The 13,512-nt window shown below is 44.5% G+C and overlaps 2 protein-coding genes across 9 annotated transcripts in view; one reads left to right on the top strand and one right to left on the bottom strand.

The window, feature by feature from the left end:
* Window positions 1-7,229, top strand: part of kmt2d (lysine (K)-specific methyltransferase 2D) — a 50,198-nt gene extending 42,969 nt beyond the window's left edge. For 5 of the 7 annotated variants that reach the window (XM_055931048.1, XM_055931047.1, XM_055931045.1 and 2 more), the window contains exons 44-50: window positions 300-1,722; window positions 1,973-2,109; window positions 2,348-2,478; window positions 3,215-3,521; window positions 3,732-3,805; window positions 3,886-3,994; window positions 4,210-7,229. In XM_055931048.1, the coding sequence (XP_055787023.1) occupies window positions 300-1,722; window positions 1,973-2,109; window positions 2,348-2,478; window positions 3,215-3,521; window positions 3,732-3,805; window positions 3,886-3,994; window positions 4,210-4,302 (2,274 nt within the window). In that variant the 3' untranslated portion in view covers window positions 4,303-7,229. The remainder of the gene's footprint in view (window positions 1-299; window positions 1,723-1,972; window positions 2,110-2,347; window positions 2,479-3,214; window positions 3,522-3,731; window positions 3,806-3,885; window positions 3,995-4,209) is intronic. The other 2 variants (XM_055931050.1, XM_055931051.1) reach the window with 1 other exon arrangement.
* A 71-nt stretch (window positions 7,230-7,300) lies between these two features.
* The window catches only part of LOC129860552 (activin receptor type-1B-like), a 30,315-nt gene continuing 24,103 nt past the window's right edge, over window positions 7,301-13,512 (bottom strand). Inside the window, exons 7-10 of one of the 2 annotated variants that reach the window (XM_055931052.1) lie at window positions 11,805-11,991; window positions 11,453-11,577; window positions 11,063-11,193; window positions 7,301-10,799 (exon numbers count right to left, since the gene is read on the bottom strand). In XM_055931052.1, coding sequence (XP_055787027.1) covers window positions 10,674-10,799; window positions 11,063-11,193; window positions 11,453-11,577; window positions 11,805-11,991 — 569 coding nt within the window. In that variant the 3' untranslated portion in view covers window positions 7,301-10,673. The remainder of the gene's footprint in view (window positions 10,800-11,062; window positions 11,194-11,452; window positions 11,578-11,804; window positions 11,992-13,512) is intronic. The other variant, XM_055931053.1, reaches the window with a different exon arrangement.

Genomic DNA, 13,512 nt, shown 5'->3' with positions numbered 1-13,512 from the left:
AGAGGAAAAAGAAGCTGACTAAAAACTTCCAAACGGTCAAAACCATTTGATTTTGGAATGGGGGGGGGTGAAATCCAAAGTTGTGCTATATATTCATTGACAATGTCATAGCTCATGGCCGTCCCCCTGTAATCTGATGGTGGTAGATGCCATAGAAATACTTAATTTACACACACACACAGATTGCTTTGAGTGTCTGGAAAAAATAAATTACTATTAGCCAGGTTAGCTACAGACCTTTGCACGTGGCCTTTTTTGTCAAATGTCAGCAGACTCCTCAACATTTTAATTTCTCTCAGGAGTTCCCCGAACAGGAGGACAAACCGGTTCAACACTGTTACACCACCAACGTGTCTGACCTGGATGTCCGCCATCTCCCAGTTATCCCTGTCCAGGATTCCCCGCCCTCCTCTCCCTCTCCTCCACCTGTCCCCGCTCCTCCTAGTGAACCTGAGCCTCCCACACAGCCAGCCTCCCCCTCCCAGCCAACCTCCCCCTCTCAGCTAGCCTTTCCCTTTCAAGTTCCCTCCAGCCCTGCTCAGACCACCGTTCAGGTCAAAATGGAGCCTGCCACCGCCACTGTTCAGATCAAAACGGAGACTGAGGCTGAGGAGGCCATCCTTCCCCCTCCTGACCCTGTCCTTGTCCCCGACTCTGACCCTGGTGCTGACACTAAGGCTCCTGTTCTTGACTCTGCTGAGGCTCCTGCTGCTCAGGCGGACTATGATGCCAAGCCTGCTGACCAGCCAGCCCCCCATCCCCAGGACACCCCCACCTCCCCCACAGCCAGCCTGGAGGTGATCTCCCCCAAGGTGAAGCACCGCAGCAGGCCCCTCTCCCCCGACCCTGAGGAGATGGTGGTCCGGCCCAAGGTGAAAAAGTGGAAGGGCCTCCGCTGGAAGCGTCTCCAGATCGTCATCACCATCCGTAAAGGAGGCTCCAAGAAGGAGAGCAGCCGCGGCGTCTCAGAGCTCATGGAGCGTCTCCGCATCACCCTGAGGCCTGACAAGCTGCCCCGGGACAAACGCAAGTGCTGCTTCTGCCACGAGGAGGGCGACGGCGCCACGGACGGCCCCGCCAGGCTCCTCAACATCGATGTGGACCTGTGGGTTCATCTCAACTGCGCCCTGTGGAGCACGGAGGTGTACGAGACGCAGGGAGGCGCACTAATGAACGTCGAAATGGCGTTGAGGCGCGGTCTCCGCACCCGCTGTGCCTGCTGCCAGAAGACGGGCGCCACCAACAGCTGCAACCGCCTGCGCTGCCCCAACGTCTACCACTTTGCCTGCGGTATCCAGGCCCGCTGCATGTTCTTCAGGGACAAGACCATGCTGTGCACCCAACACAAACTGAAAGGACCCAGCGAGGAGGAGCTGACGGGCTTCTCCGTGTTCCGCCGGGTCTACATCGAGAGAGACGAGGTCAAGCAGATCGCCAGTATCTTACAACGCGGCGACCGCATCCACCTGTTCCGCGTAGGCGGCCTCATCTTCCACGCCGTAGGTCAGCTGCTGCCGTCTCAGATGCAAGCCTTCCACTCCCCTACCGCCATCTTCCCCGTGGGCTACGAGGCTACCAGGATCTACTGGAGCACACGGGTGCCTAACCGCCGGTGTCGGTATCGTTGTCGTATCAGCGAGACGGAGGGAAGGCCTCTGTTCGAGGTACGGGTGCTGGAGCATGGACAGGAGGACCTGCACTACCGCGACACCAGCCCAGAAGGTATGTTCTCTGTCCCCAAACCCAGACCCTGCTCAGGCTGCCTCTGTTGAAATTGCCAATCACAGAACTGACCACAGTTTGGGTTAATTTGTCTAAATTGCCATTGATTTGGAATTGAGTTGCATTTTTTGGGGTAATTGCATCGTTGCAACACAGCCATGTCCGTAATTAAAATGGAATTGACTCAATCACTGCAATTTACTAATTTGGTCTGTGACCATGTCCTGTGTTTTTTCTGCCTTCCCTCTAGGTATCTGGGACAGAGTGGTTCAGTCTGTAGCTAAGCTGAGAGAGGAGTCTGCCATGCTGAAGCTGTTCACTGACCATGTGAAGGGGGAGGACATGTACGGCCTCACGGTCCACGCCGTTCTGCGCATTACTGAGTCGGTAAGAAGTCCTTTCCCGAATTCAGAATCGCCATTTGTCTTTTACCTCCTTTGCTCTCATTGCTTCCATGACACCAAGGCATGTGTCTCCAATAACACACACTATTGCCCGTTCAGTACTCTGCACTACGGCTTTGGTTAAAAGGAGTGCACCGCAGAGGGAATAGGGTGCCATCTGAGGTTCGGATCATGCTTTTTCCTCTTCGACTTCACTAACATCCTGTGTGTTACGTTATTAGTTGCCTGGAGTGGAGAGCTGCCAGAACTACGTGTTCCGATACGGTCGCCACCCTCTGATGGAGCTGCCGCTCATGATCAACCCCACCGGCTGCGCCCGCTCCGAGCCCAAGATCCTCACACACTGCAAGAGGTAAGACTGCAGTATAGTCTTCCAAATAGATTTATAGTAGTCGTTATAGACAATAGTATAGAAGATATAGGTGACCTAGATATCGATATGCTGTGTAAAGCAGTGGTTGTCAGCTGGTTTTGCACTCTGGACCCAAATTGGACCAGGTTGTCTCAGTCGCAACCCAATCATTGCATTGTCATTTTTAGGGGCCAAATTGGCCATCTGGGAAGCAGCATTGTTTTTGAATGCTATATTGATAGTAAATGTAGCAATTTATGTGACAAGGGAACAACATTCCCACTGTCAATAATCCATTTAGCCTGTATTCTTGATGAAAATGTTAGTTAGCTGACTGGTTTGAGACCACAACATTAACCAAATCCGATGAAGAGCGCTGCTAATAGCTCTATATAGAAAATTCGAGATAATTGAAGAAATCGTTTTTTCAATTATTCTAAAATGTTCATTATCATTTCTACACACTTTCTACCTGGCTGTAGTCGTGTAAGTTCAGACTGGAGTAGTTTTTATCCACCACCACCACCTAAAAAAATAAAATAATAACAATCCTAAAATATTTATTTTACCCAGACACCAGCAACCCATTTGAAAACCCTCACTGTCGACCGAAATGTCCTAAAGAAAAATACCTGTTTTTTAAAAATGCGTTTCATCCAATGTTCTAATGAGGAGTGACACTGAAACATTTCTAGACTAAATGACATGATGACTGTGCAGACTGACTCTGATCTAGTTCTGTGTCTCTCTCTCTTAGGCCTCACACCCTGAACAGTACGTCCATGTCCAAGGCCTACCAGAGCACCTTCACCGGCGAGATCAACACCCCCTACAGCAAGCAGTTTGTCCACTCCAAGTCCTCCCAGTACCGGCGTCTGAAGACAGAGTGGAAGACCAACGTCTACCTGGCTCGTTCACAGATCCAGGGGCTGGGGCTATACGCTGCCAAGGACCTGGACAAACACACCATGGTCATCGAGTATATAGGAACCATCATCCGCAACGAGGTGGCCAACCGCCGCGAGAAGATCTACGAGGAACAGGTGGGTGGCTCTCGAGTAGTAACGGTCTTTTGTCTGTTTAGTTCCCCTCCGGGCATAGCTGTGATTTGAATTGTTGATTCTACACAAAAACTTAACAAAAGGGTGAAAAGACCGATATAGTTTGTTTAGTTAGTTTATTTGTTCATAGTCAAGGTGTCAGTGGATTGGAGTGTTTTAGAATGACCTCTCTTCCTGCTTGTTTTCTTCTAGAACCGTGGGATCTACATGTTCCGCACCAACAACGAGCATGTGATCGATGCCACTCTGACTGGCGGCCCAGCTCGGTAGGTGTTGGAAGTGTACTTTCTCTTTTTTTCCCCCTATTGCGTTTGTCCCGGTCTCACCCTCCTGTTTTCCTCTTCAGCTATGTAAACCACTCCTGTGCCCCCAACTGTGTTGCCGAGGTGGTGACGTTTGACAAAGAGGACAAGATCATCATTATCTCCAGTCGCCGGATCCCCAAGGGAGAAGAGGTGAGAGACCACAGAGAACCCTGGTCAATATGCACATACCCAATATACAGCTTCCTTCATCGATTTAAAAGCTCTAAACTGTCTCTTTGGGGGTTTCGGTTGTGTTATGGTAAAGCAGTGTGACTACTGTTGATGTAAACCTGGCTTTAGAAATACATGTAATAATGACATTACAGCATAGTGTTGTTGTTGACCGTCTCTGTCTCTTCTCCTAGCTGACGTACGACTATCAGTTTGACTTTGAGGACGATCAGCACAAGATCCCTTGCCACTGCGGAGCCTGGAATTGCCGAAAGTGGATGAACTAAACGAATGGGGAAAAACAGAGTGAAAAACAGAGAGGGGGGGAGAGAGGGGAGTCCCTTCTTTCTCCTGGGTGCCAGAACAGAACACTCCTGCTGCGCCAAAGCCTATAGAGTCTTTAGAACTACTTACCCAGTTCATAAGCTGTTCGTAAGCTGACGAACGAGGAGGGAAATCTTACCTCCAAATCAATAAGATGAAGACGTTTGCATTCACACCTGTAGCCAAAGGTTTGAATAGCATTACTGATTCTGAACGCAAACAAACCCACCTCTATTGACATCCAGCCGAATGGTGGGACAATCTCTTTGTGGATGAACTGTGTCCTCTGCCAAAAGCAACTCTTTCCTCTACCTACCGCTCCCCCCTTCAATAACTATTGCTGGAATACAATCCTCTAAACTTACCAAATGTTCTGATTCTATGTGATATCAATACTCTCTTAGGACAGATCTCACCTAGAGCTTTGAAGAAAGAAGCCATTTTAAGTACAAAGAACAAACGAATGCATTTTCTTTTTTAGGGTCTTACCTATCCTATTCTTCTTCTCCTCCCGCACTCCCCCTCTTCCTAACCCTTAAGGAAAAGACACTCTCCCGTCGTCATTGGTGGAGATTGACTCCCCAACGTGGATATTATTGGCTAGCTAGACAATCCTGAAGACAGTGGCTCTGAGTCTGTATAGAAGAATGACGTATCGCTGATGGAGACGGAGTAGAAAGATTTCTGATACTATAAAAGTTGACCTCTAGAGGCACCAGACATAAAGGTTTTATTGGCCTGACTGACTAAAGGAGTTTATAAAAGGTGGGTTAGTTGGACCCCCAGTCTACCTCATTGATCTAGTGGGAGTGACTGCTTACTTTGTGTAAAAACTGCTACTGTGGAGAAGGGGGAGGAAAGGGGTCGGTGGGAATGTTATCATTAGGCTAATAATATAGCCTTCTCGGACAAGCAGGGAAACTTAAACTAGCAGCCGGTTTGCTCTATCTATTCTATGCTGATTTTACAATAATGAGCCAACAATATTATTCCTCATTAATTATGTATACAGACGGAATAAATTATATGATCTTTTTTTTAATTTTTTTAGATATTGCATTAAGATCAATCACAAGCTTAACAGGTATCATGAGATGACTCCTGATCATCCTGGATTTCATGTAGCTACTTTTTTTGTTGCCCTTCTCTGCATATTTATAACGCATTTAGATATCATGCTTCTTAGTTGACTGAATGCACAGTAACATCTAACCTTACGCTGCGGAGGACTGAGCGAGGGATTGGCGCTTCAACGCGTAAAGCGAAGCAGGATCACCGCGCTAATGTAATAAGTCTGGCAAGACGATCAAGTTCAACTAATAAGTGAAGTGTAATGTACGCTTGCTGCTTTATGCCTTCTGGTCACACATTAAGCAGAAAGCTGCGGGTAATAATGCAAGACAAGACTACTATCCCATTTGTTTCCCACCTTTTAGTCCTTGAAATCCCATCTGCATTTTAATATTTTCTTTTCTCGAATGACGTCAACCATGAATCTAGCATCTTCCTCTCTATATCATGTAGTGGACTGTTGTAAACTTTACTGTAGTGAGTCTTTCTCTGCCTGGCCCTGCCTGTCTAACCACACCACAGCTAGGTGTGTTTCTAAAGATCCCTGTGTTGTGGTTTTCTAGTGGTAGTACGGTCTTCTATACTGGAGTCTAGAATCAAGGGCAGGGGAAGACTTGTAAAAAAGGGCATTTATTTTTATTTGAATGAAATGAATAACAAAGTACAGTTCTGATGTCTCCATGGCGATGTCACCTGTACTACTTTGTCCCCTCTACCCTAAAACCTCACGTAAGAAAAATGCAAAAGTGTACAAACTGTATATATATTCTATAGGGGGGCAACAAACTCTTTATCCAACCCCTTTTTAATCAATAAAAATCTAAAATTGTAGAGAAATCAACCACTGGATATCATTTTATCAAAGATTATGCTGTGTGTGTGTGTATATATATAAATATATGTAAAATGGAGTGTTTTTGCATTTACCTGTTTTTCTATAAGCTTTCAAAGACAGTTTGTTAAAATAGGTATGTGAAGATGTCTGGTCTTCTCCAATGACTTGGATGAGAAGCCAAGAGTGAAAGAATGTTGTAGATGCATAATGGAAACCTGTCAACATTATTACAACTTTGAGAAATCACTTGAAGGGTGCATAGCATTTGTGTATTTATGTCAAATTGTTCACCTATTTGTTAATTTACTTTTAATGTATGCTAGTCAATTTTACTAAAACCTCTCCCTTGATTGGTCACAATTGGATCATTAGTATACGGAAAATCTTTAACTTCTCCCTGGCTAGGATATTAGTTAAATATGATTGGTGTTTTATCTTCCCTATAGAAGTGAATGTGTTGGTATACCTTGTGAAAACAGGCTACTCGGTCTGATGTTATGACTAAATATTCAAAGTTAACCCTGTACTTACCTGAGAATAAATTGCACTCAATAGTACTTCTAAGTGGTAGATATTGCTAAAGTATGAGTCAGTGATATTTTTTTCTTGTCATGTTTATTTGAAGGGAAGACCATTAGACATTTTGCCGCTCACTGGATTTTAGCCTAAGTAACTTCTTCCTACCTTCTATCATGTTTGAATATCTAAATTAAGTTCTCTGCATATCTTAAATTAAATAAAGAGCTTGCTAAAAGTTGAACTTTTTTTACCTAACTTTTTAAAAATGTTTTACATCTGTACAGCTGAGCTACTTTTAGGGAATATGAATAATTTGTATTGTATGTGGCATGTTTTGTATGGATATAATTTTGAATTGTACATAGGACGACAGAGGTTTTTTTCTATACAGCCCCCCCCCCCCCCCATCCATTTGTCTCTGCTTTTATTTCTTTTAAAGAAAAATAAAATGCATTTTAAATATAATTTGGAATCTTATTTTCATTTAAATTAAACATGAGTTGAGACTTGCATGCTAAAGTGATACTCAGACAGACTAATACAAAACTTGTATTTTAATGTATATCACCTACCATATGTACACACTTTCTAACTAGTCCTGAAAAAGAGTAGTGTAACATGGTGTCTGAAATATTAAAGAGGTGTTTACAGTATGAATAGGACATTTGATGGTATAACAAAAACGAATTCCCATGCTAAAACATGAATAGGAATATTTGACATTTGGTTCTCATGACAACCATCTCTTCCTCAAAGCCCTCATGAAATACCAGGATAGATTGACCCCCAAATACACCATCTGTCATATCCTTGCCAATGTTACAGTAGCAGCAACATACATTTACTGGGGTATACACGCCCCAAATCCAAAGGGGGGAAAAATGTATTTTCCCCCTCTGCATTCTATATCTTTTACCTCAGTAAAGACAGATGTCCCCGTGTTGAGACAGCCCCCTTGTTCTGCATGCCATCAGAACACGTATCCCTTTTCAGAGAGCCCAGTTCCAGTGTTAATAACAGTTATAGATATCAAAGCCTATTCTTGCCCTGTTCAATCAAAAATTCCATATTTGTCTGAAAATAAATACACAATGGGCCCATAGTTACATCACAATATCAACTAGCCCAGTGTAAAAGGGAAGATCGATAGCTACAAGCCAAGAATAAAACATTTGTTTTCCTCAGCTCTAGGACAAGCTCTCCTTTGACTTCTGCATCGCTGAAAGTACCATTGAAGATGTCACTGAAAAAAATGACCACAGTACAGCGAGAAAAAGAGATGCCTATGTTTCATATACAAATCACAATGTATCCACCAGTAAAACAGTTTATTACCATCGTTTATGCCTCTTATAGATACCAGTCACCCAAGTCATACTGTTCTCTCTGCTACCGCACGGTAAGCAGTAATGGAGCACTTAAGTCTAGGTCCAAAAGGCTCCTTACCCCTACCTACATGTTGGACTGAAAAATAGGCTACAGATCGATCACTCATCTTTGACTGGCTTCTTAAATCACATCAAAGCAGTGTATTCGTCAAAAATGATCTAATAAATAAAACCATTAAAAAAAACATCCCTGCCACATTTCAAAACATAAACTGGACCAAATCTCAAAATGTGATACGTGTAGGAGTCACGTACAAGGAGTGAGCGACGTGGGGTATTCAAGTAGCAGAATGCAACCCGTCTGTTTTAATGCTTGACAAGTCTTAAATGACTAATGTGAAATGTTGTCGAATCAACTATAAGCTATTCCAGGCTTCTGAAAGCTGTATAGGAACGGCTGTATGTCTACTCTAATGATGTACACTGAAGAAAAATATGAAAAACGCAACAATTTCAAAGATTTTACTGAGTTAGTTCATATAAGGACACCAGTGAATTGAAATAAATAAATTAGGTCTTGATCTATGGATTTCACATGACTGGGAATACAGATATGCATCTGTTGGTCACAGAAACCTTAAAAAAAAAGGTAGGGGCGTGGATCAGAAAACCAGTCAGTATGAGGCACACAATTTGCCTCATGCAGCGCAACATCTTCACATAGAGTTGATCAGGCTGTTGATTGTGGCCTGTGGAATGATGTCGCACTCGTCAATGGCTGTGCGAAATTGCTAGGTATTGGCGGAAACACGCTGTTGTACACGTCGGGCATCCCAAACATGTTCAATGGGTGACATGTCTGTTGAGTATGCAGGCCATGGAGGAACTGGGACATTTTCAGCTGTGCAGATCCTTCCGACATGGGGCCTGTGCATTACCATGCTGAAACGTGATGGCGGTGGATGAATGGCACAACAATGGGCCTCAGGATCTCATCACAGTATGTCTGTGCATTCAAATTGACATCAATAAAATGCAATTGTGTTCGTTGTGCATAGCTTATGCTTGCCCATACCATATCCCCACCATGGGGTTCTCTGTTCACAATGTTGACATTAGCAAACTGCTCGCCCACATGACGCCATACACGCTCGCTGTAAGACATCTGCCCAGTACAGATGAAACTGGGATTCATCTGTGAAAAGCACACTTTTACTGCGTGAAGTCAGTTACGACAAACTAGTGAGATCAAGACCCTGGTGAGGACAAGCACACAGTTGAGTTTACCAGACAGTTGTGCAGAAATTCTGGTTGTGCAAACCCACAGTTTCATCAGCTGTCCAGGTGGCTAATGTCAGACACTCCTGCAGGTGAGTGTAAAGGGCCTAGGCTGGCGTGGTTACACGTGGTCTGTGATTGTGATGCTAGTTGGACCTACTGCCAAATTCTCTAAAATAACATGTGAGGCGGCTTATGGTAGAGAACAAATTCTCTGGCAACTGCTCAGGTGGACATTCCTGCAGTCAACATGCCACTTACACATCTGTGGCATTGTGTTGTGACACAACTGCACATTTTAGTGGCCTTTTATTGTCCCCAGCACATGTGTAATGATCATGCTGTTTAATCAGCTTCTTGATATGCCACACCTGTCAGGTGGATAGATTATCTTGATAAAGGAGAAATGCTCACTAACAGGGACGTAGACAAATTAGTGCACAACATTTAAGAAAAACAATCTTTTTGTGCATAAGGAAAATTTCTGGGATCTTTTATTTCAGCCCATGAAATATGGGACCAACACTTTACATGTTGCGTTTATATTTTTGTTCAGTGTATATTGTGACTTTTCTGCCTAATATGGTTGATTTCATCCTGTACAGGTGGTCGGGTGACGACAAGCGAGTCGTCTGCTACTCTCCCACAATCTCCCAAAAGCAACATGTTGCCATGAAAACAAACTCATAACTAGATTCTTTTAACTTAAAAATGTGGACATGAAACCACATTATGAATATGAGTTTTCAGGACGTAGCTAGTCTTTTGGCAAAAAGAAATTAAAAGATGTACAAAATATTACAAACTAAAAATTCCTGTCACTGTACAATAGTAATAATTACTGCCTCGGAGCACAAAGTAAATCAGAACAGTGAGGTTGGTGGGGATAATAATGGTAGTGTTGTAGTGTGGTGGCCCATAAGAGTGGGTGAAGGAGAGGAGGTTGGTGGGGATAATAATGGTAGTGTTGTAGTGTGGGGGCCCATAAGAGTGGGTGAAGGAGAGGAGGTTGGGATAACCAGGTGAGGAAAGCCAGTGAAGAAGGGAGAAAGAAGAGAGGGGCAGAGGGGAGATTCTCAGTAGTTTTGGCTAATAAGGTGAGGTAGGCCTTGTCACAACTTGGGAGAGTGGCTTTAAAACTGGCAGGATTTAGTCTCAGTCCTTTCCGTGTTATTTTCCATGAGCCCTGGTCAAAAAGTAGTGCACTAGATAGGGAATAGGGCGCCATTTGATATACAGCCTATGCCTATCGTTGTGCGTCTCCAGCGAGCTACATGGCTCTGCCGTCCGTCCCACTCTTCTCCTACATCTTGATGTCCTCCTCGACACTGAGCTGAGAGAGGGTCTTCTTGATGCGTAGAGCGGTGAGGCGGGCCGCTCCGTTAGAGTACCAGCACTCCCTCATGATCTTACCCATCACACGCAGAGACTGGAGGATGAGAGAGGGGGAGGTTAGTCAGTCAACACAATCAACCAACCTTTCCACTAGTCCCACAGGGTGAAAAGGAAATGTCAAATGAATTTCCTTATGTGAATAAAGAATGAATAAAGTTAAATAAAAATAACTTTTTTTTGTTTACACCATATTTACATTTAAAATGCAGTCAATCACTAATAACTTAGAAAACAAATGCAATGTTTCTGCCCAGCAAGTCTGAGGTTTCTTTGTGCGTATTTGTTCTCTCTCATTACCTCATAGCTCTGCCACCAGTTGGGCACGTTAGGCCTCAGCCTCTGGTCACACACCACCTTCCTCATTTCATCTATGGAGGGGTCAGGGGGCACCAGGTCAAAGTAGGGCAGCTGGTATTCCTCGTGGATACCTGGGGGGGGGCAGAACAGAGGGAGAGCCTGGTCAGTCACATGCTCACATCTAAGAAGATTGCTATTTCATAGTAATGTGGTTCTTGACAAGTGAAAGTGTGTTTCAATTCAACTACATTGCAGTCAGACTGCACAGAATGACTCATTTACAAATCCCCATGTATCCTAAGTAACTACTCGTGTGGCCAAAATGAGCTGAAGCTCTTCCCCAGGCATTGTGACATCGGACCCTCTGCAAGGTACCAGTCCGTGTCTTACTTCCAGTGTTGCAGCGGCGTGCTATCTCCCAGTACACCAGCCCCAGGGCGTAGATATCAGCACACTTAAACGAGTCAAAGTGTTTCATGTTGATGGTCTCTTCCAGGACCTCTGGAGCCATATACCTGGGAGACGGAGAGACAAACAGGTTTCCACTAAAGGAAAGGATGTTTTGTGTACCAGTATATCACTGAGATACGGTATCAAATCTGCCAAATTCAGGAGATGAATTGAACGAAAATATTCCATGATTGAAAAGTGTCTTTCATCTATATATTTTTTACAATGTTCTTGTCCTGAATTGAATGAATAGACTGCATCAAATAGACATGGCAGCTAGTCGGGTCAGTACCTCTTGGTGCCAACACGCTGGTTAGGGGCGATGTCTATAGTATCAGTGATGGACTCATGGCGTACCGCCAACCCCAGGTCAGCGATGGCACACATGCCATTCTTCTTCACCAAAATGTTCTTAGACTTCAGATCCCGGTGGGCGATGCCAGGCTTACCTAGAGGGGAGGAAACACTGAGTTGGAAGACTGGAATGGAAGGAGCACAGGACAATATTTAAACCAGGTTAACATTTGAACCAGGTCATCGACTGTCGGCACGTCTATTCGTTAAACGTTTTTAATTTATACATATATATCTGTAAAGTATACTAAGTAAGTGTATACTAGCTGTAAAGTCTTTTGTCTGCAATGTCTTTTTAGTTATGTGTCGGACCCCAGGAAGATTAGCTGTCGTCATGGAGTCAGCTAATGGGGATCCTATAAAAATTCTACATTTATAGGCAGGGCAATGAGTGCTAACAATGAAGATTGTAGGAATAGAGGTGTAACGTGTAAAGTGATGGGAGCAAAAGTTAACTGGCTAACTTGGTGATCCTGCTTTGTTGTATAACACCCTGGCTAATTAGGAATGTGTGTTAACACATACAGTGCATTTGGAAAGTATTCAGACCTTCACTTTTTCCGCATTTTGTCACAGCCTTATTCTAAAATTGATTAAATAGCCCCCTCCCCCGCCCATCAATCTACACACAACATCCGATAATGATGGCGGTGAATTTTAGAAATGTTTTCAAAAACTTAAATAACACATTTACATGAGTATTCAGACCCTTTACTCGGTACTTTGTTGAAGCACCTTTGGCAGCGATTACAGCCTCAGGTCTTCTCGGGTAGGATGCTACAAGCTCGGCACACCTGTATTTGGGGAGTTTCTCCCCTTCTTTGCAGATCTTCAAGTTGTCAGGTTGGATGGGGTGCGTTGCTGCACAGCTATTCTCAGGTCTCTACAGAGATGTTAGATCGGGTTCAAGTCCGAGCTCTGGCTGGGCCACTCAAGGATATTCAGAGACTTGTCCCGAAGCCAATCCTGTGTTGTCTTGGCTGTGTGCTTAGGGTCGTTGTCCTGTTGGAAGGTTAACCTTCTCCCCCATCTGAGGTCCTGAGCAGGTTTTCATCAAGGATCTCTCTGTACTTTGCGCCGTTCATCTTTCCCTCGAAACATCCCCATAGCATGATGCTGCCACCACCATGCTTCAACATAGGGATGGTAATGGCCAGGTGATGAGCAGTGCCTGGTTCCTTTCTGACGTAACGCTTGACATTTAGGCCAAAGAGTTTAATCTTGGTTTCATTAGACCAGAGAATCTTGTTTCTCATGGTCTGAGAGTCTTTAGGCAATCTCCAAGCGGGCTGTCATGTGCCTTTTACTGAAGAGTGGCTTTTGTCTGGCTACTCTACCATTAAGGCCTGATTGGTGGAGTGCTGCAGATGGTTGTCCTTCTGGAAGGTTCTCCCATCACCACAGAGGAACTCTGGAGCTCTGTCAGAGTGACCATCGGGTTCTTGGTCAACTCCCTGATCAAGGCCCTTCTCACCTGATTGCTCAGTTTGGCCGGGCGGCCAGCTCTAGGAAGTCTCGGTGGCTCCAAACTTCTTCCATTTAAGAATGATGGAGGCCACTGTGTTCTTGGGGACCTTCAATGCTGCAGAAATGTTTTGGTACTCTTCCCCAGGTCTGTGCCTCGACAATTCTGTCTCGGAAATCTA

This window comes from Salvelinus fontinalis, chromosome 8 (assembly GCF_029448725.1).
Source record: "Salvelinus fontinalis isolate EN_2023a chromosome 8, ASM2944872v1, whole genome shotgun sequence".
In the NCBI taxonomy this organism is placed as follows: Eukaryota; Metazoa; Chordata; class Actinopteri; order Salmoniformes; family Salmonidae; genus Salvelinus; species Salvelinus fontinalis.
The sequence above is the reverse complement of the archived record's forward strand: the minus strand, read 5'-3'. Positions and strand labels throughout refer to the sequence as shown.